The sequence below is a fragment of the Quercus suber genome, unplaced genomic scaffold, assembly GCF_002906115.3.
Source record: "Quercus suber isolate HL8 unplaced genomic scaffold, Cork oak 2.0 scaffold_363, whole genome shotgun sequence".
In the NCBI taxonomy this organism is placed as follows: Eukaryota; Viridiplantae; Streptophyta; class Magnoliopsida; order Fagales; family Fagaceae; genus Quercus; species Quercus suber.
In genome coordinates this window covers 108,126-130,429 of record NW_027069815.1, presented here as the reverse complement: position 1 = coordinate 130,429, position 22,304 = coordinate 108,126, and the positions used below count along the sequence as shown (strand labels likewise).

The 22,304-nt window shown below is 34.6% G+C and overlaps 2 protein-coding genes across 3 annotated transcripts; both read left to right on the top strand.

Moving 5' to 3' along the window:
* Positions 1-398: 398 nt before the first annotated feature.
* LOC112026543 (protein ABA AND ROS SENSITIVE 1) lies at positions 399-14,956 on the top strand. The gene is made up of 7 exons (XM_024059236.2): positions 399-781; positions 1,155-1,254; positions 8,132-8,342; positions 12,716-13,007; positions 13,974-14,049; positions 14,162-14,208; positions 14,303-14,956. The coding sequence occupies exons 1-7, from the start codon at positions 693-695 to the stop codon at positions 14,481-14,483; spliced, it is 996 nt and encodes a 331-aa protein (XP_023915004.1). The 5' UTR covers positions 399-692; the 3' UTR covers positions 14,484-14,956.
* Positions 14,957-17,945: 2,989 nt separating this feature from the next.
* LOC112026666 (protein PAM68, chloroplastic) lies at positions 17,946-19,988 on the top strand. Of its 2 annotated transcripts, XM_024059365.2 has the most exons (3): positions 17,946-18,071; positions 18,169-18,272; positions 18,500-19,988. In XM_024059365.2, exons 2-3 carry the CDS (start codon positions 18,204-18,206, stop codon positions 19,052-19,054), a joined length of 624 nt encoding a protein of 207 aa, XP_023915133.1. In that variant the 5' UTR covers positions 17,946-18,071; positions 18,169-18,203; the 3' UTR covers positions 19,055-19,988. The 2 variants fall into 2 exon arrangements, with proteins under 2 accessions (XP_023915133.1, XP_023915129.1); XM_024059361.2 differs by having other exon boundaries at positions 17,946-18,272.
* The last annotated feature ends 2,316 nt before the right edge of the window (positions 19,989-22,304 follow it).

Below are 22,304 nucleotides of genomic sequence, written 5' to 3'. Positions count from 1 at the left end.
CCAAAGCCAGCAAACACCGTTAAATTTAAATCACCTTCTCTTTTATTTATTTATTTACTTTTCCTAGCAATAAACACTGTTTAAAAATTAAAACCCATCTCAAAATGTCACAATTCAGTATTACTAAAGTGGTGGTGGGGTGTTTAACAAATAGCAAAATTCGCATTATAACCGTTTGTAAAATGGTATAACTGTATCGTAAGTAGTAGTGAACCGCACCGCAGGATGCAGTGCAATATGTAGTTTCAATCTCTCTCAAGTCACTTTGTCGCACTGCACATCTTCAGTAAATTGAGTAAGAAAAATCCAAAATTTAAAAAATATACCAGGTCAAAACTATTCAAACCACACCTTGTACATCACACTGCCCTGCATTTATGATCACAAAACTAAAGTGAGGTGCAATTATAATTTTGGCCAAACCATATTGCAAAATATGATACTAAAAATAGCTCAAAATTTATAAGTTTTGCCCAAAAGAATTTCGAAAGCTGAGAGTTTTTTGTTTATTTAGTTTTTACAATAAACGGCGCCGTTCTGTACCTTTACAAGCTTATCCAGCGCCGACCCAAACCAAAAACCCCTCACTCTGCGTGTGTTATGAAATTTTACATTTGGATTGATTAATTGATTTTAATGTTTGGTTTGGGGGTTTCGAAAATTAGAATATAGAACCCTAAACTAAAAATCGAATGGATGCGCAAGCGAGGAAAAAGGCAGTTTATCGTGCTAAATTGAACGCAAAGAAGAAAGACAAGCGCATAGATTCTCCCCTCGTAAGGTTAGCTTTTCATTCTTCTGTTTTCTTTGCATTTAGTAATTATTTTTAGCGATTTTTGTTTAGGTGCCCAAGTACACTCTCTCTTTCACTCACACACATATGTATAAAGCTTATGGAAGATAGTATGGGCATGAGAATAAACCGCCTTTTTCCTCAAATTCAGATTCAGGTCATTCTCTCAAATTGGAGCCAACATTGTGTGTGTGCTTGTGTTTTTTTTTTTTTTTTTTGAAAATTATAAATTTTGATTCTCAGACTATACATCTGATATTAGATTCTGAATGGCTTGTTTGTGTATTCTTGTTTATGTATGTTATTCTGCTCATGATGAAGTTTCTTACTGTATGTTTGTCTTTTCTTGTAATATATGCAGGTACAATGAGCTTGAGCAGCCTGTCTGTAGGGTTTGTGACCTCGTTTTGAAATCCGAATCCCATTGGGATGCCCACCAAGTTTCTCGTAAACATCATGAGGTGATTTTTTACTATCCCCACCATATCATGTATGAATCCTTGACATGTAAATATATCGCGGGCTCTAGCTTATATGATCACTCATAAAAATATTAGATTACAAACAAATCACATGTATATACACAGGTTGACATGCTTAGATGTAGCTCCATTATGAATTATGATCTTCCATAATTGCAGTGTGTTCAACTCTTAAGTGTTTTTCCCACCTTTTTGGTGTGGAAAGTGCAATGATGATGTTTGTGAGAGTTCCTCTATGCTTACTTGGTTGTATTCAGAAATTTCCAAGTTAGAGAAGGCACTGTCTGATATTGGTTTTCTATTCTTCCCTAGTTAAAGTGAATAAGAGGAAACCATATAACATTACTTATCAGAAAAAAGAAAAAGAAAAAACCATGTAACACTGTCTTTATGAATGGTGGAGGGTGCAATGCTTTATGATGTACTTGTAAAGTTATTCTAAAGTGGTTAAAGCCTCCCTTATGATTAATGTATGTTTTTTAGCAAGGATTATAATTTTTAAATATGTGTGTGTATATATATATATATATAAATAATTTAGATTTTTACCAAAAGGTTTACGTCACAAAAACTGTTGGGGACAAGGCCACTTCACTTTCTTTTTGCTTCGAGTGTTGTACTTTTTTGTTGGCTATTATAACATAAAAAGGTCGTACCTAGTGTACAAAGCTCTCACTTTTGTGGATGAGAGATGATGGTAGACAACCTTACCCCCCATTTTTTGGAGAGGCTATTATAACATACTGATGGCCTAGTAATGGTAGTAGGATGTCAGGGGGGGTAGGGGGTCAGAAAGATAAGCCATATAAAATACTTATTAAAAAGAAAAAAGATATGCAATATAAAATATAATCAATTCAACAATTGTAAAATTGGCCCAAAATGAAAAATCCCCAAAAAAAAAGTACAAATCAAGGAATATTTGGTAATAACTAGTGTGAAAATTTACTAAACTCCCAACCCCACCCCCCTTTTCTCTCTCCATAGAAGAAAATCCTAGGGGTGATATCAGTTCAGTGTGATTAGTGTTGAGAGCATTTTTTACACCAAACTGAGGCTGTCGGTTTTGCCATATTGTTTGTACATTGGTACCAACAATTGGTTTTCTAGGTTTTGCTTTCATTTTCTCATCAACCAAAGGAAACAAAGAAAATCAAAAGCCTTAGACAATCCACCAACACTGAAATCCTATATGGAAGAAAAATCTCACACTCACACCAACCACCACCACTGAAACAGAGGAAAAATATGCAACCCAAGGGTATTAAAAAAAAAAAAAAAAAAACCTTTTAGTTTTGGAGCATTTGCCACTAAATCAATCAAAACATGATAACAGAACCAGCAAATAAAACAGAAAAAAATTAGGAAGATAAACAAAACAAAATATCCTAAGGCTCAAGTCAATTACAAAATTGATATCCATGAATTCCTTTTGTGTTCTCCTCCAATGTTCATATGAGAGACTTGGATAAAATTAATTGCAGTAGGCGATATGCTCTTAGTAAATTTCACTGGAAAATGAGATAGTTTTCAAGAAAATGCCCTCTGGAAAATGAACCACTTTCCAAAAAACATTAATGCTAAAACAAACAAAGTGTCAATTCAAAATACAATGATCAAACAAATTTAAACAATGGATTATAAAAGAACTAGCCTTTTTTCATGTATTAAACAAGTGCTTAAAAGGGTAGTTTTCCAATAAATAAATTAGAGTCAGTAGACTTAGTCTTATGCCTACATGTTAACATAAGAAGGGCTTCAGTGATATTAATTTTCACTCAATAGACCTCAAAACCCACTTATCCAGTCCTGCAATAGCATTTAAGGCATTACCCTCACAGTTACTGACACAGCAATGCCTGACATCCTACTACCATTACTAGGCCATCAGTATGTTATAATAGCCTCTCCAAAAAATGGGGGGTAAGGTTGTCTACCATCATCTCTCATCCACAAAAGTGAGAGCTTTGTACACTAGGTACGACCTTTTTATGTTATAATAGCCAACAAAAAAGTACAACACTCGAAGCAAAAAGAAAGTGAAGTGGCCTTGTCCCCAACAGTTTTTGTGACGTAAACCTTTTGGTAAAAATCTAAATTATTTATATATATATATATATACACACACATATTTAAAAATTATAATCCTTGCTAAAAAACATACATTAATCATAAGGGAGGCTTTAACCACTTTAGAATAACTTTACAAGTACATCATAAAGCATTGCACCCTCCACCATTCATAAAGACAGTGTTACATGGTTTTTCTTTTTCTTTTTTCTGATAAGTAATGTTATATGGTTTCCTCTTATTCACTTTAACTAGGGAAGAATAGAAAACCAATATCAGACAGTGCCTTCTCTAACTTGGAAATTTCTGAATACAACCAAGTAAGCATAGAGGAACTCTCACAAACATCATCATTGCACTTTCCACACCAAAAAGGTGGGAAAAACACTTAAGAGTTGAACACACTGCAATTATGGAAGATCATAATTCATAATGGAGCTACATCTAAGCATGTCAACCTGTGTATATACATGTGATTTGTTTGTAATCTAATATTTTTATGAGTGATCATATAAGCTAGAGCCCGCGATATATTTACATGTCAAGGATTCATACATGATATGGTGGGGATAGTAAAAAATCACCTCATGATGTTTACGAGAAACTTGGTGGGCATCCCAATGGGATTCGGATTTCAAAACGAGGTCACAAACCCTACAGACAGGCTGCTCAAGCTCATTGTACCTGCATATATTACAAGAAAAGACAAACATACAGTAAGAAACTTCATCATGAGCAGAATAACATACATAAACAAGAATACACAAACAAGCCATTCAGAATCTAATATCAGATGTATAGTCTGAGAATCAAAATTTATAATTTTCAAAAAAAAAAAAAAAAACACAAGCACACACACAATGTTGGCTCCAATTTGAGAGAATGACCTGAATCTGAATTTGAGGAAAAAGGCGGTTTATTCTCATGCCCATACTATCTTCCATAAGCTTTATACATATGTGTGTGAGTGAAAGAGAGAGTGTACTTGGGCACCTAAACAAAAATCGCTAAAAATAATTACTAAATGCAAAGAAAACAGAAGAATGAAAAGCTAACCTTACGAGGGGAGAATCTATGCGCTTGTCTTTCTTCTTTGCGTTCAATTTAGCACGATAAACTGCCTTTTTCCTCGCTTGCGCATCCATTCGATTTTTAGTTTAGGGTTCTATATTCTAATTTTCGAAACCCCCAAACCAAACATTAAATCAATTAATCAATCCAATTGTAAAATTTCATAACACACGCAGAGTGAGGGGTTTTTGGTTTGGGTCGGCGCTGGATAAGCTTGTAAAGGTACAGAACGGCGCCGTTTATTGTAAAAACTAAATAAACAAAAAACTCTCAGCTTTCGAAATTCTTTTGGGCAAAACTTATAAATTTTGAGCTATTTTTAGTATCATATTTTGCAATATGGTTTGGCCAAAATTATAATTGCACCTCACTTTAGTTTTGTGATCATAAATGCAGGGCAGTGTGATGTACAAGGTGTGGTTTGAATAGTTTTGACCTGGTATATTTTTTAAATTTTGGATTTTTCTTACTCAATTTACTGATGATGTGCAGTGCGACAAAGTGACTTGAGAGAGATTGAAACTACATATTGCACTGCATCCTGCGGTGCGGTTCACTACTACTTACGATACAGTTATACCATTTTACAAACGGTTATAATGCGAATTTTGCTATTTGTTAAACACCCCACCACCACTTTAGTAATACTGAATTGTGACATTTTGAGATGGGTTTTAATTTTTAAACAGTGTTTATTGCTAGGAAAAGTAAATAAATAAATAAAAGAGAAGGTGATTTAAATTTAACGGTGTTTGCTGGCTTTGGCTAATTAGCCATATGGTTGGAATGTATTTAACGTTTGCCATTTTCTTTTTTGTTTTCCAATCTTATAATATTATTTTTCTAAAAATTGTATTTGAAACCCGATTTCAAAACACAATTTTGACGTGATTTGTGTTTGACTCTTTTATGAAAACACGTTTTTAAGAAGAGAACCAAAAAAAAAATGTGTTTGGCTGTTATTTTATAGACAAGTTTGCCTATTAGTTTGAATGATTGATTGAGATTTGAAACAACAGATGGTGTGGACTTCACAACTTTTCAATTTATTCACAAGATTGCCACTGATTTAGTTCTCTGTTTTCAAAAAACACCGAAAATTTTGTTTCTTATTTTTTATGTTTTACATGAAAGTTGGATTTGGTTTTATGAAAATTAGAAACAATTGCCAAACAACCATCACACTACTAGGGGAGGTTGTATATCATGTTTCCGTAACATGCGTCTTCCCTCTCACATGAGAGTGGATGTATGTTATGGAAACATAATGGATTTTCTCCTAGTAGGGCCCACGATTTTTAGAAAAAGAAATTTTTTTTTTTAAAAAAACATGTTGAAAACCATATGACCGAATAGACTGTAGGATCTAACATAGGACTTAGATTCTTTTTAGAGATCTCATGATAAATCCACCATAAGCTTCTTAAATTATTATTTATTCCAATTATTTAAAAATGAGTGATTGTGAAATTTACCATGTCATCAGTAAGTTAAATGGATACCAAAAACTGATAGTCAATATTTTAAAAAATATTTATGATGTATGATTCATGCATTTCAATATGAGTTAATAAGATTATAAGGATTTAATAGTATAGCTAATCTGAACATAGGACCCCTTAGTTTGGAACTGGCGGCTAGACCATGGTAACAAATAATATACATGACAATGTTTGGTGGGTTGGATTGGATTGTATATTTTAATTTTATATTTCACAGTAGGTTGAGTTCAGTGCATGTCAACAGATTCACAAATCTACCTAACCCGACCTGATCTACTTATATTTAATATATATTTAAAATATATATTATATAATTTTATTATTTAATATTTTGTTTATCAACTGGGTTGGGATAAAACTATATAATATCCTACTAACTTTGAAGTACTGATAAAATAGTTTGTGTTAGTTTGGTACTATACTCAGGTTTATTAGATTATAATTTTGATTTTATTTGTTTGGTGTTGTTCTAAAGCTCAATTAAAAAAAAAAAAAAAAACTATCCAACCCATGAGTCCAACTCAATCTAGGTGGGTTAGGTTAGACCCTTGTGACGAGTTTGAATTGAGTTGGGTTGAATTTATTTCAACTCGACCATGATGGGATAGATTGAAAAGACCTCTCAAACTAACCAATGTCATTCAACAATTTCAACAAATTGTGAAACAAGTTATGTTAAAGTATATTTTTAAACTTTTTTTTTTGGTTTGTTTAATATGATAATTGGAGGGGTGTGAACCCTATGTATGACGAGAAAACCATCAAATGCCAACTTAGACTTAGGGTCCATTTAGATATCGCTTATTTTACTAAAAACTAAAAATATTGAGGTAAAATAATTTTTAAATATGTGAATAATATCGTGGGACCCATTTTTAATGAAAGTTACTGGTTACCTAGAAACAAGTTTCTCCAAAAAAAAAAAAGAATTGCAGCCACAAGGACGTGGATGCTAGGATTGTCCATCAGACCCGGAGACCCACTCAACCCAACCAACCCACCCGTGTTTGACCCACCGCCACCTGATTCGACGACTCCGACGGTCGGACGCGAGTTCCGACAAAGCTAACTTGACCCCACGCGAGTCGGTTTTTGGTTTCCAAACCCGTGACACCCAACCGAATTGAATCCTTTATCTTTCGACAAAGTATTATGATTTCCTGACCAGATCTGGCGAGATCTCGTCATTATCCAACAAAATCTAGGCCAGATCTCAATGGATCCAACTAAATTTCATCCCTGGTGATAAACTCAAAACCAACCCAACAAGGCCCGAACCTGATGAGACTCGAAACCAACGAGACCCGAATCGAAAAATCCAACCAGATCTCCGGGTCAATTTCGGGCCACATTGTCCTCCACCTGAATAATTCAGGTCAGGTCCGGGTTAGGCACAAACTCAACCCGATCCAACCCGTAGACGCCATCCAAACGCATACCTATTGTTTTATTTTTTTAATATAAGGTCATTTCACGTTTTCTAGATACAAGTATAAATGTATAATAGTATATTTTTTTAATGGTATTAGTTATTCTTATTATATTATTACTATTTTGAACAAAGACCAAGATAGGCAAAACTGCGAGCGTCCTTGAAGACGAAATAGAAAGGCCAACTCTCTATGCGTCGTTACACCTAATACCGCAGATGATTTCGTGGCGANCAAAACAAAATATCCTAAGGCTCAAGTTAATTACAAAATTGATATCCATGAATTCCTTTTGTGTTCTCCTCCAATGTTCATATGAGAGACTTGGATAAAATTAATTGCAGTAGGCGATATGCTCTTAGTAAATTTCACTGGAAAATGAGATAGTTTTCAAGAAAATGCCCTCTGGAAAATGAACCACTTTCCAAAAAACATTAATGCTAAAACAAACAAAGTGTCAATTCAAAATACAATGATCAAACAAATTTAAACAATGGATTATAAAAGAACTAGCCTTTTTTCATGTATTAAACAAGTGCTTAAAAGGGTAGTTTTCCAATAAATAAATTAGAGTCAGTAGACTTAGTCTTATGCCTACATGTTAACATAAGAAGGGCTTCAGTGATATTAATTTTCACTCAATAGACCTCAAAACCCACTTATCCAGTCCTGCAATAGCATTTAAGGCATTACCCTCACAGTTACTGACACAGCAATGCCCCCCCTCCATATTTCTTTGGTTCTTAATGAGTATTTACTAATTGAATGTTTATGCTGGTACAGGCAATAAATACTATCAAGGCTAATGCAGCTGGACTAACCCGGGTTAACAATGTGAAAGCTGAGCCCCATAAAGAGTTGATTAAACCTAAATCTACAGAGTTGCATAGTGTTAAACCTGAAAGCTCAACAGAAGTGCCCAAAAATCAGTCATCATCATCTGTGCTCCCTCCAAATTTTTTTGACAACAATGAGACGAAAAAGCTAAAACCCGGTACGAGCTTGTATCTGATTTTTCTTCTAAACCTAATAACTATCATTTGTCAGTATTGTTATTATTTAGTTCACCACCAATTTTGGTCCCTGAAATGTGAAGTGCAGATAGAGTCAAAAGGTTCTAATAATGTCCTATTCATATCTGTTTAAGAACTGTGGGGGTCAAAAACACTCAAAACTATCTCAATCACAAGTATTCTTGGTCTACACAGTTAATTTCTAAAATATGGGGAAAAGAATCCACAATGGGAAGATCAAGCAATTAGTCAAAGACAGAAATAAGTTGAATCGAGCTTCTATATATGTGGAAACATTGTTCTTGTGGTACAGAAGGAAGATTCAAGAGTGTAAATACCAGAGAATAGTGCTTTCACTCTCTCTCTAGTTCTTGCTAAGACTTTCTCTCTCTATTTTCTGGATCCTTTCTCTTGTTGCTCTCCTCCTCCTTTTATAGCCATTCCCCTTCATCCTCTGGCTGTCTAGCTTCTAGCTGGCTTTGGGAGATACTTGTCCCATTATACCTTTCACTTGCCATTTTTTTTTTTATTTGATAGGTAATCAGAAAACTATTATTAATGAGAAAAAAAAGGAAAAGTACAAGTTGTTCATGATGATGAACAACAAGAAAAAATAGAATAAACAGCACAACAAAAAGAGAAACCAAGAGACTAAGCTAAGTGAAGACATATACTCAAGGAGAGAAGAACAATCAGTAATACCCCAACAACGAGACCACTCCAAAAGATTGCATTGGCATAAAACCTTTAACTCATCCAACGTCTTCTCCTTATCCTCAAAGGAACGACGATTTCATTCCATCCATACAATCCACGTTAGACACCTTGGAACCAAATTCCAAATGTTTGAGTTATGTTTCCCAAGCCACAAATGCCAACAAGATAACAAACCTGCCACTGAACCTGACATAACCCAATGAATACCAAAAGCCCGATGCATAAAAGTCCAAAGGGAATGAGTGACAGGACAATGAAGAAGAAGGTGGTCTACCGACTCCCCATCACAACAACACAAACAACACCAATTGGTAAATGTGCGACCCCTAAGCATTAGATTATCCAAAGTGAGGATTTGACCATGTGCAGTTGTCCACAAAAAAAGTCACTCGCCTAGGAATCTTTGGTTTCCAAACACCCTTCCAATGAAGCAAAGAATTCGATGCACCCCGAATCGCATGGTAATACTACCGTGTGTCAAACTTACCATCCTCTTTTAGCCGCCAACCAAGAATATCACGCCTACCTCCCTGAGGAATATGAGTTTGGATAAGCTGGAACAGAGAAAAAGATGCAGCTAGCTCCCAATCTTCAAAAGTTCTATAAAACCTTAAATCCCATACTCTAACCAAACCACCTTTTGGAATCCACAAAACCTTAGAGATACAAGCATTCTTGATCGCTGAACACACATAGAGCTTAGGGTAGAGATCTTTTAGAGTATTATCGCCAATCCATCTATCATGCCAAAAGCGGATGCAAGTGCCTTCACCCACTACAAAAGACAGATGCTTAGAGAAGCTCTCCTGACCTCCATAAATACTTCTCCATAGGCCACACCCATGAGTCCTCCTGCACACTTTAGTACACCACCCCCCTTGACCCTCACCATATTTTGTGGAGATAACTTGCCGCCAAAGATGGGAAACTTCATGACCATATCTCCACAATCATTTTCCTAATAGAGCTTGATTAAAAGACACCACACTTCTTATCCCCAAACCACCCATCTCAACCGGTAAACACACATTTTTCCAAGCCACCAAGGGATATTTGAAACTCCCCTCAGAAGACCCTCAAAGAAAGTTCCTCTGAATACTTTCCAATCTATCAGCCACAAATTTGGGAATAGTAAAAAGAGATAAAAAGTACGTTGGGAGGCTTGAGAGAGTGCTCTTTAGTAACATAAGCCTACCACCCTTAGATAGATAGAGACGCTTCCACCCAGATAGCTTCTTCTCCATTTTCTCCAAAATAGGATTTCACATCAAATCTGTCTTAAAAGAAGTCCGCAACAGCATCCCCAAATATTTCATAGGCAAACTGCTCACTTTACATTGAAGAATATTAGCCAGTGCATAAAGATTATTCACCTCCCCAATAGGGGACAATCTCACTTTTTCCAACGTTGACCTTCAAATTCGTAAAAGCTTGAAAACAAGACAACACCAACCTAATGGATAGAAGCTATTCTCTAGAGGCATCACAAAATAAGATAGTGTCATCAGCAAATAACAGATGGGAGATACACACCCCACTAGATTTCATAGAGCCCATATGAAAACCCCGAATAGCCCTGCCATTTCTTGATCATGAAGGAGGACTTTTGGGGGTGTTTCACTATTTAGGCCAGTTATTCAACATTTAATGTGGCTAACATTAAGGTGGGGGATCTCATTAATGCGGAGGTGACTGTTACGTTAGGTTTTGTGTTTTCTTCATCGTGTTCCTTGGGAGAAGCGTGGAATATGGGTGGTCCCAGCCAAGGGAGAAAGTTGCTATCCGAGATACCTTTGTGACCTCGGGAAAAAGGTTTAGTTGGTTATTTCAGTTATGGTCCTCAAGAAAGGTAGTCATCCCAGATTTTCACGATTGTAAGCCCGGCTGGCTTCTTTCCACTAGAAGGTTATTTTATCTATGATCATACCTTGGGCCGAGTCCATTCTTATTTCCACTATAAGGTTATTTCCTTTTGTTGTTTGTTTATGTTTTCCTGTGTTCATCATCATGAACAACTATTATTTTTCCTTTCTATTTCCTCAATAATATTACTCCAATTATTTATTAAAAAATAAATAAAAATCACCACCCAAAGAATTCTACTAAGGATATAGACCTGAAATGACTCACAACTGAATGAGAATTATCACCACCCAAAGAGATACAGAAATCGAAACTTGCCACCAAAAGGAATCCATGTAAGGGAGAAGAGTTGAATAGAAGAAATCATTCTTCTTAAAGCACAAAGGCTATTTTTCTGAAAATACGCTTTGATTTATTCATTCCAGCCAAATAGCTTATATGGAAGCTTTGAACAACCTTCTATGCATGGGAGAATGAAAATAGCAATTAAAACATTACATTTTTAAGACCATAGTCAAATTTGACTCATTGAAACTAGAAACAAATTAAAAGAGGATAACTAAAACGTAATGGTTGTAATACATGAAAACGATGTTCATTTTTTTCAATAAAAGTTCTATTACCTATCAAAAAAAAAAAAAAAAAAAAAACATAATGGTTGTAATATTTCCTAGAAAACCTTAATTAAATGCTATTTGGTTTCTTGGACAAAATAATTAATTAGTTTTCTGAATTGGAGGGAAAATTCATTCAAAATAATTGGCCTTATTTGCTGGATTTCAAAATCATCTTGGCTTGGTTTTTGAATTAGATTGGGCTGGCTGAAGCTTCAGATACTCCTGTCTCATGAAACCTCCATTGATGCCATTTTCATGTACTGTTTAGCACTGATTCCTGTGTCAAACCTTTGTTCTCCAAAATCCAAATTGATAATCATTTTGAGTTAACAAGTACTCAATGCCTGCTAATGAGCTCTAGCTCAAATGTCATGTCCTTCACCCCTTGTTAGAGCTATAGGGGATCATCTAAGGATGAGTTAGAGATTTTTTTTTCCTTCTTATTTTAATACTAAAAAGGAGGAGAGAGAAGGGGGGCCGGGGGGTGATGGGAATAGAATACAAAGATGGTATTCTTACTTTGTTTAATTGAATAGCCTAAAATAGTCTGCCATTTCTGTCATGTTTTCTTTTTTTCTTTTTTTGATGGGAACTATCATGGTTTCTAAACAGATAGGGAGGGAAGGAATTAATTGGATTTTTTTTTTTTTTTAATAAACTAGGGGAAATTACACTTTCCATTAGTGGTTTGTATCTAGTTAGAGTATTCAATCTGTGGTTTAATATGCTCAACTCTCTTGAGGTCTAATTGTATTAGCTCTTGGTTTGGAAGTTTAATGCATTCGGATTTTAATGAGTTTGCTATTGTATTTTCTGGTACTTCTTTTATAGGCATGTGATTTTGCACATACAAATTTTAACAATTTGGGCCTGAAAAAACATTAAAGGATGTGACCTCAAGTGGGTAATGTGCAACTTTTTATGCATAGGCTGGCAACTCAAACTTGACACAAACCATTAGTTGGTAAAGTGTAATCAACCCTTTTGAATATGATATAGACTTGGTTTAAACTTTTTAATTTAGGGACCAAACTTCTTGTATATTTTAGGTACCAGAATAGGCATCTATTTATTCAATTCCCTAGTTCAACTTGTTTGTGAATTGTGATTATTTACTGATAGGAAGGGATTCTATTTACTTATAAATGTACTATTAGGAAAGGATTTGCTCAAGTCAGTGGAGACTGATTTATACAAAAAGACTGGGGCTTCTGCTCTACCAGAGGAGAGGAGTTCTTTAAACTTGGTGAGTGAAATAGATAGACTGCCTAGTGGTAATGCTGGAAAGGCAATAAATATCCAGCCTGCTGGGGAGCGTACATCAACGACAGAAGAGATTGCTGGTTCTAAAATCAATCAAGCAAAGGGAGCTCTACCTGAAGGCTTCTTTGATAACAAGGATGCTGACTTGCGTGCACGTGGTATAAAGCCTGTTAAGCCAGACATCAAGTAAGTTCCTACATTTGTGTTATCTCTGTATCTTCATGCTCTCTTATATTCAAGTCAAATGTTAATATAATTGTAATTTTTTCCCTTTGTTTTATTTTATCTGCTCTAAATATTGGTTCTCTATCAAATTGCAACAGAGTTTACACAGTCGTATTAAGAAAAGTTCTGTAATGCAAAGAGGTCTTTTCAGCGGTTGCCTTTGATGTTATTTTTGGGAAATAGTTACTTGGGGCCTTTATGACTTCATCAATTTTTTTTGCCGCTTTTCTTTTTTGCCTTTTCTTGTCCTGCAACTAGTATGGCTGATAAATATCATCATTTTCTTCATGGGTTCTGCTGCTTTGTTGACTTAAAGTGGCGTTTAATATTACAAGGTACTGTCTTGTTTAGTAGCTGTTGATCAAGGATTTTATGTAAATAGTCAAGATCAAATATATTTTAGAACATATGTAAATCACCGAGTGAACATCCATATAAAATTGCATAGTGAATTATAAATACATAGACTTGCTGGAGTACAAATCAGGGTAGTTCACCTCCTGTTTATAAGATCTTCTTTGGTTAAATCTTATCCAATGCTGCTGCGGACCACAAATAGAAGAAGTGGACTTTCAATTGTGTGGTTCTTCAATATCTATAGTAGTATTGATATCGAAAATATTCTTAATTTGATATCAAAACTGCCTGCATTGATAACTCAGTTATCTAATGTGCATATTGTGTGGTGATGCTTAAAGTTAATTTGTGTGATAAGCTTAGCAAATGAGCTACCACAGGAAAGAAGACTATTTGTTTGAGGTCTAATTATTGCCGTATTTGTAGTTTGGTGCTATATTTGTAAACCTCGATGGAGGTTTTCATCAATAAATTTAGGACAGAAGTCAAATTATTTTTTATTACTTCCTATTTTTTCTTTAAGGACATGGAACACACCATTACGTTGAAAATTTGTTTGGTTGTTGTTAGAGATGAGTACAAGGAATTCGAAAAGTTGATTCAAGAGGACTTGCAGGAGGTGGATGACCGTTTTGAGGAAGAGGAGGTGAGGGTTAAAATATAATCAATCTGTTCATTTCTGCATTCTAGTTTTCCATGTGATCTACCCACACTACAAACTTAAAACCATTTTCCTGTTGTTTCAATTGTAATTGCAGATTGATGCTGCTGAAACGATAGAAGAGGCTGAATCTGTCGAGCAGAAGTAAGTTCAGCTGTGTGATTGTTGGTTAAATTTTCACATCCTGTTTCTCCAATCCTCTTTGCCAATACTCTTCATTCCATTTCCTTTTTTGCAGAACCTATTGGGAGAAAGTGGAAATGTTGAAGAAGAAGAAATTGGAACTGCAGGTTGCCAGGTCTGTCAAACGTAGAAAAGCTTCTGATGGTGTTGCCAAGGAGTCCATCCATGAAGAATCATCCAGTGAGGACGACAGTGATGAGAATTTTGCAGTTGATTGGAGAGCCCAACACTTGTGAACGTGCTTGGCAGATGTTTTGGTATCTATGAGGGTATGATCTTAAAATGTTAACCAGAAAATGTGATGTCTCGTCTGATCTAAACTGGAATCCACCATATCAATCTTTTCTTTAGATTTTAAGCTAAAAAATGGGAGTTGGTGATGCTTACTGCATCTAGAGAAACTTTCACCTATCTAACATTCTTTGGTTTGCCAAAGGATAAAGCTATTAAAAAAAAAAAAAAAAAAGCTTCCCACCGTGTTGGATAGCCCCTGGGGTACGTGCATTTCAGAGAAGTGGCAGTCAATGACATGCAACATACGAATGTACATTTTAAGCCTATATTTTGGCCTTACAAGTTACAGCTATGATTCTGTATACGATATTCTGGGGGTTTAGGAGAGTCAAATTATCAATTATGAACATTGTAAATATTCCTTGAATTAGCGTGAATGGCATGCTTAAATTCTCTACAAAATTTTTCTGGCTAAGACTTTAGCACAGTGAAACAATTTATTTTTTATTTGGAAGAAATGAACATGATTAATTTGTTTCTTTCTGCCTTAGCGATTTCAACTCTTGAGGTTGTTAGTAGACAGTAGCTTGTTTGGCAACGAAAAAATTATACTTACTAAAATTGGACCCGAACCCAAAGAGAAAATATTGATATGGGTAGGGATTTTTGGACCGATAAGAAACAAGTCAACCCGAACCCAACTCATTGAAACAACGAGTTTTAGGTTGAGTTGTGGGTCACAAAGGTTGATCCTTATTTTTCTGACAGGTTTTTTTTTTTTTCTTGCAATTTTTCCTTTTATTTTTATTTCTTTGGCTTTCTAACTCTCTGTAAATATGTTTCACTCTTTCAATTACTCTTTTTTTGGTTTCACGAAGCCAAGGCTTAAAGGCTTCAGTTTAGTGACTTTAGATAATATAAGCTTAAAAATTCATCTAGTATTTAACTTTTCATTTTAAAAAAAATTATTATTTGTTCTCTTATTTATACGAAAGGCAAACGAAGATAGTGATTAAGTTTTAGTGAATTGATTGATGAAGACATGATTTCTAGAATTGTCTTTCCATTTCCAACTGTTTGGCGCAATGGGTAGGCATTTAAATAACCAATCATGTTTGAAAAATGATGTCGAATGTTCTTGGATTAAAATCCTTTAGGGTTCTTAAGGTAATTTTACCATAAAAATTTTAAAATCCTTTTCATTTTCAAATGAGTGGATTGAATTTTTTTTCCTCATCATTAATAGTTTTTTTTCTTAATACAAGATAGAATTTTACTCTAACTTAATATAAGTGTAGAGAAACTTTACATAGTGGAGTTATGTTCTTAATAGATTTGATTAGGACATTCCCTAACTATCTTTGATCTTGTTGGACATTTTTTTAAGTGGTTGAACACTACTATTACTATTATAATAACTATGGATAGGAGGAGAACATATTCTTATGTCCTCCCTGTGTAAGTCTCATGGATAATTGTTAATAATCATAATTGTTCCATTTGTAAATTTTGACCATGTTATGAGAGCATTCACAGTAAAAATATATAAATGATGTAGTTTTATGAGAGTTAAAGGGCATTGTTGGGAAAGCGGTTGTACCAAAATTGAGTAATATGAGGGTGGAAAGAGACTATTTGATAACACATTTTGTTAGTGTGTATTATTATTGATGGATTAGAGCTCTCCTATTCAGTTTTGCAAATAAAAAGAAAATCTTAAGAGCACCATAATGTTACTTTTTTTCTACTTTAAATAAACAAATTAATAATGCAACCTCAACCTAAATCACATTCTCCAACTTACAATACATCATATTAAATAAATAAAAATTTAATCTTTTTTCTTTTCTCTTAGATCAACCGATCTACTGCTTATAAAAAAATTCAACCCATGCACCACCACCACCACCACCACCTAAAGGCTAAACTTGCCGTCATCGCTGCCACCGAAACAATTTTTTTAATAGGATAGACAAGCTAAAGTGAACAAGTTTATATAAATTTTTGCAAAATATACAACCGTATGTGTATGCTTTTTAGCTATAGTTTTCCCTACAAATAGAAAAACTCCATTTTAAAAAATTGGATGTGAATACTCTTACCCTATTTGATACAACAATGCAATTGTTAGTATATTGTTGTATTTATGGTTATAAGTTTAACTATGGGCATTTGGACTCGACAAGGATCAAAGTTCATCGATGCTTAGCTTGGCGCTTGCTTCATTTTGATAACCGATCATCAATTTGTAAATATACCTTTTTTTAATTTTTTTTTTAAATAATAACAAAAGTCTTTCGTAAAGCTACGCCATCAATTTTTGTACAATTGTTCACGGTGTTATAACAAATGGAGCATATTGACATATTTTAATATATATATATATATATATATGAACAAAAATGATAAGAAAATTTATTCATGAATAAATTATTCAAGCATGAGAATATCATTTGGCCTACCACACGGGGTGTGGCTTGATGGTAGGAGTTCTTGTTCCAGCACTCAGAAACAGGGATGAAGCCAGGACTTGGAGTTAGGGGGAGCGGTTTTATTGTTAGTTACATACGGTAGCTTCGGCTTTCAGCTCTACTGCTTAGCCGACAAAGGTTTTCTTTTATCATTATTATTTTTATGTGTGTGTAGAGCATGCCTTTTGTTAGTAAGGACAAAATCATTTTGTTTAAATTTTTTTAAAGGGCTAAGTTATTTGTTTTTTGTAAAATTAGTTGATCAGTCTCAAAATTTTTTTTTTTGGCTCTACGATCACCTATCGGTAATTTTTGTTGTTGGGCTAATATTTGGGGCTTGTACTTTTTTATTTTTTTTATTTTTTTATTTTAGATCTATAAATTTTATTATGGACTTTAAAAGGATGAAAATACTAGATCTACAAATTTTTTTTACAAATTGTTGTTGTGATTAGTGGTTATTAGTAAGTGAAAAAGTGATGTAAGTGGTGGACCCAGATGCAAACCAGTAAGAATTACTACCTCAATAGTCTGTAAAAATGTTGTGAAAAAATTTGTAGCTATAGTGTTTATCTTATAATGATCAATAAGGGGGACAAAATGTAATTTTATTGAACAAAATTGCTAAAATTAATAGCTAAATATATAGTTATATAATTATATATTTTTTTTTTAAATTAGGGGGGTCATTACTCCTCAGTCCATGAATGGCTCCGTCCATGCCCAAAAATGAGCGGTTCGAGTGATAATTCTTGTAAGACGTATATGATACACGTGGTATTATTCATTGTCGTCACGTTAGATTGGCTGGGATAAAGTCAATGAGCCCACACTAGAGACTCTATTTTTCATTCAGCCAAAAAATATATATATATATATATAAATATCATTTGGCCTCAGAAAAATAAAGAAATAAAAATAATTTGGCCTTAGTGCCTTACTTTTATTCTGACTTATAAAAACAGCCGATATTTGACGCCATCTGACAAATTGGCTGGTGTCTATTATCTAATCTAAACTTATCCTTTTCTTTCTGTGGCTTCACTCTCTCGTGTGGCTATTCAGTTCGATCAGAGCAGTCTATGAAACTTGAAGTATCTCATTGAGCTTAATAATCTTGTAACTTCTTTCTCTCTTCCTCCACCTAAAGGTTTCTTGCCCTGTTGCCCATATTCTTTTCCTCTAATTTTTCTGTTTTATTTTGACTTTAAAAAAGAGTACAAGAAAGATACAAAATAGAGAGGCAGGCGAATGGCTGTAATTACCGGGGCAACTTCCTGGTCTTCCACTCTCTCTTCAAACCCAGCATCAGCACACAAGGTACATCATGTTCTGTTTTGAGAGAACTGTAAATTGTAAATTTGTAATGCTAATTATTCCTATCCTAGGTACATAAAATGAGTTTCAAGTTTCAACTACTGACTATGTTAGAAATCTTTTAGTTCTTGTATATTTTCACTGAAAAAATGAAGTTGGATCTTCTTATAATATTATTGAATGAAAGATAAAATTTCAAAAGGTAAGTTGTTATGTTATTGGTGTTGCAGATTGAACGCAAGCTTTGTACCCTCCCCATTATCACTTTCTATTTGGAAAGACATGTAAAGGCCCAATTTTTAATTTCCCCAACAAACCAAACTCACCCAACATCTCTACTCTTTGCAACACTGAGGAGTCCCAGAGGCTTTGGACCCTCTCAAAGGAAAAATAAGAAGACCAAGAAGCCAAGCAAAGATGATGATGATGATGAAGATGAAGAGGAAGAGGAAGAAGAGTCTGATCAAGGCGTAATACCAGAGGTAGTGACCAACAGAATGATGAGCAGGATGGGGTTCTCAGTGGGGATACCACTGTTCATAGGGCTTTTGTTCTTCCCATTCTTTTACTATCTGAAAGTTGGATTGAAGATTGACGTACCCACATGGGTACCCTTCATTGTGTCATTCTTCTTCTTTGGATCTGCTCTCTTAGGTGTGAGTTATGGGATTGTATCCTCTAGTTGGGATCCAATGAGGGAAGGTTCACTCTTGGGTTGGAATGAGGCTAAGAAGAACTGGCCTGTCTTTTGGCAATCACTTCGGGGTGGATCTAGGAAAAAGTAGGGTATTTTTATCTTACATCTGTACATCTATTGGCATACGACAAGCCTAGCAAATCTAACCTACGAAACTCTACATTTGATTAGGCGGAAAATGTTTTCGTTAAGAAAATTTTTTCATTGGAAAACACTTTCCAAAAGAATGGCTTGCTTTTTGTATGTTTAATTGCAACTAAAATGATCCCGAGAACATTTTGTATTATTTGATTCACACAGAAAAGTATTACTTTTACATGTAAACCCAATGGTGGTAGAGGTGGTGCTGACGGAGGTGATCGAACGTAGTAGTGGCAAAGATTGTAGAGGTGGTTTTGGGGGGTGGGGGGAGGTGATAGTAGTAATGGCTAAATGGTCCTTGGTGATGCTTGCCATATGCATGAGATCAGTGGCAACAACAGAGATAGTTTGGTGGGGGTGGGGGTGGTGGCAGTGATGGTGATGGTGATGGTGATGGTGATGGTGTTTGGTGTTGGTAGCATAAAAAAAATGGAACGGACTTGCATAAGAGAATGACTAAAAACGTTTTCTACTTCTCCAAAGCAGAAAACATTTTCTATCTCTTTGGGTTATTTTTTGGTTAACTTCAAAAAACGCATTTTGTTTACCAACATTTTCTAGTGGCACCGAATATCCAAAAATACAGCTTGGATGAACAAACAGAGCTAAGAAATTGAATCTAAGTCTCTCTCATAGTGATGGATACACAACCTGTAACATTCATGGAATTCATCTTATGTCCAAAAGAGGTTGATTATTGAGCTTCTTTTCTTTTTCTTCTTTTGTTTGTATCAAATAATAATTATCTCCTACATTTAACGTATGTATCATACCTCTCACGTACGTATGTGCGTCTTACTTCTAAGCTGATATTTGCATCCTTAATGTTGTAATCGGATTATTAATTCATCATATATGATCACTTATTTGTTTTATTCCAATTTTCTGCATTTCTAATTAGATTGATCTATTTTATTCAGTTGAGTAAATTGTGAGAGAAATTTTTAATTGAAGGAACCCTTGCCTTTAAAATTTCCAAATCATGAAAATGTTGAAATTGAACTTCCCGAAAGCTAGAGGTTCAATTGACCGTCAAATTGAGTAATGATTCAATTCTGGCAAAGACCATCACACATTTAAACATATCTTTGTCTTCTTGTGTGAGAACTCTCAAAAAGAAATGTTAGGTTCTAAGGCTTTAGGAACTAATGTATTAGAACTTCAATTTGTATTATGTTGGCAAATCATGATCAAAACATAGAGTCTAGATTTAGGCTTACTCAAATTTATTTTTCTGCAGAATTTCCAATTCAACCCAAGCCTGTTTGACGTGTAGGGTTTTGCATTTTACTCCAAGTATAAAAGGAAAAACCCTAACTAGGTTTTAAAAGTCTTTTTGATGGTTGTGTTGAATCTTTTGTGAAATCTAGAGGTGTTTACCTTCATACACACTTAGGGTTATCAAGATCAAGATTCATGTCAAGAGCTTGATGATCTTTTTAGTTGCTGCATAAAGAACTTTAAAGAATATCTGAAACTTTTGAGTGGAGTCTCAAAGTCACAAGTAGGAGAACTTGTGGTTGCAATGGATCAAAAAAAAAAGTAGTCCGTGGGCTCGAAATTGTCACATAGTCGTGGTAGTAAGTTTTATACTCGAGGTAGTAATAAGATGTTAGTGGTCTAAGTCTTATTGTACAAATTTCAATTCTTTCATAGTGGATCTGTTTTACCTTGAGAATAGCTAAGTTAAATATTCTCCAAGTTTTTTACCGGTTAGATTTTCCTAGGTTATCGTATCGTTGTGTTCTTTATATTTCTGCATTATTTACATGATATAATTTTATTGTATTAACCTAGGACTGAATAATTTGTCTAAGTAATCACTTGGTTAAATAACTAGGTTAAACAACTTGTGTTAAGGGGTCTAAAAACTTACAAGTGGTATCAGAGTAGGTTAACTCTTGTGTTTAGATCTTTTGATCTAAGAATTGATCATTGACCCATGTTGTCATGGAACACAGTCACTCTCTTGTAATCTCACCTCACTTTAATGTGAACAACTATACTTACTGGAAAGTAAGGATGAAAGCATTCTTGAAATCTATTGATTAGAGAGTTTGGAACTTCGTTAAATACGGATGGGAGAAACCGACTATTCCCGTAAGCAAGTGGTCAACTTCTCAAAAAGAGGCAGCAGCTTTTAATAACAAAGCCATGAATGCTATTTTTAATGTTGTTTCTATGGAAGAATTCAAGAGAATTTCAAATGTTGAGGTTGCTCATACTGTATGGAATATTCTCCAAACTGTGCATGAAAGCATAAAAGCAGTTAAGATTAATAAATTGCAGGAGTTAACTACTAGATTTGAAAGCATTAGAATGTCTGATGATGAATGTTTTAATGAATTATATGCTAAACTTAATGATATTGTTAACTTTGTTTATAATTTAGGTGAAATCTATGATCAACCTAAGATTGTTAGGAAGATACTTAGATCCTTGACTGAGAACTTTAGACCCAAAGTGATTGTCATTACTGAAAGCAAGGATGTGGACTCTATCACTGTTGATGAGCTTGTAGGATCTCTTCAGTCCTATGAGTTAGACCTACCCAAGACAAACAAATCCAAATCAATGGCTCTTAAGTCAATTGATGATGTTGATGGGAATGAATTTAATGATGAACTCTTTTCTACAGAGATTGCTTATTTTGCCAAAAACTTTAAAAACTTTCTTAGAAACAACAACAGAAGGGCAAGAGGTAAAAATAATGTTGAACCTAGAAATTTTAAGAAGAACGAACCATCTAAGGTTAATAATTCTGAGAAATCAAAAGAGAAAGTTGGTCAAACCTTTAGTAACTCTTTAAATCAATAATATTTTGGTTGTCAAGGGTATGGTCATGTGAAATCTTTAGTGATGATGAAGTTTCTGATCATAAGTCTGGTAGTTATGAGGATGGAAACTTCATTACTTTCACAACTACTGCTGTAGTTGAAGAAAGTGTTGTGGTTGAAGAAAACCTTTCTAATAGGGAACTCTCTGAGTGTGCTGATTTGTAAGAAGCTTTTTGATAGTGGATAAAATCAGTTTGGTTGAATACTTCGGCTTCGATGGGCTACAACGTTTGCAGAGGCCTGAAAAAAGAAGACAAGAATCAAAGGAATGACCGGGGTGGACCGGTCCAATATCCTCCGATGGTGAAGTTAGTGCCTTCCCTCCTGGAAATCTAACTGTAATGTAAGGATCTCAGAATA

Excerpts from the sequence above, each read along its gene's own strand:
- LOC112026543 (XM_024059236.2), top strand. The coding sequence starts at position 693 with ATGGATGCGCAAGCGAGGAAAAAGGCAGTTTATCGTGCTAAATTGAAC. Across the intron at positions 1,255-8,131 it reads TTTCTCGTAAACATCATGAG|GCAATAAATACTATCAAGGC; the intron begins GTGATTTTTTAC and ends ATGCTGGTACAG. Across the intron at positions 14,050-14,161 it reads ACCGTTTTGAGGAAGAGGAG|ATTGATGCTGCTGAAACGAT; the intron begins GTGAGGGTTAAA and ends TTGTAATTGCAG.
- LOC112026666 (XM_024059365.2), top strand. The coding sequence starts at position 18,204 with ATGGCTGTAATTACCGGGGCAACTTCCTGGTCTTCCACTCTCTCTTCA. Across the intron at positions 18,273-18,499 it reads ACCCAGCATCAGCACACAAG|ATTGAACGCAAGCTTTGTAC; the intron begins GTACATCATGTT and ends TTGGTGTTGCAG.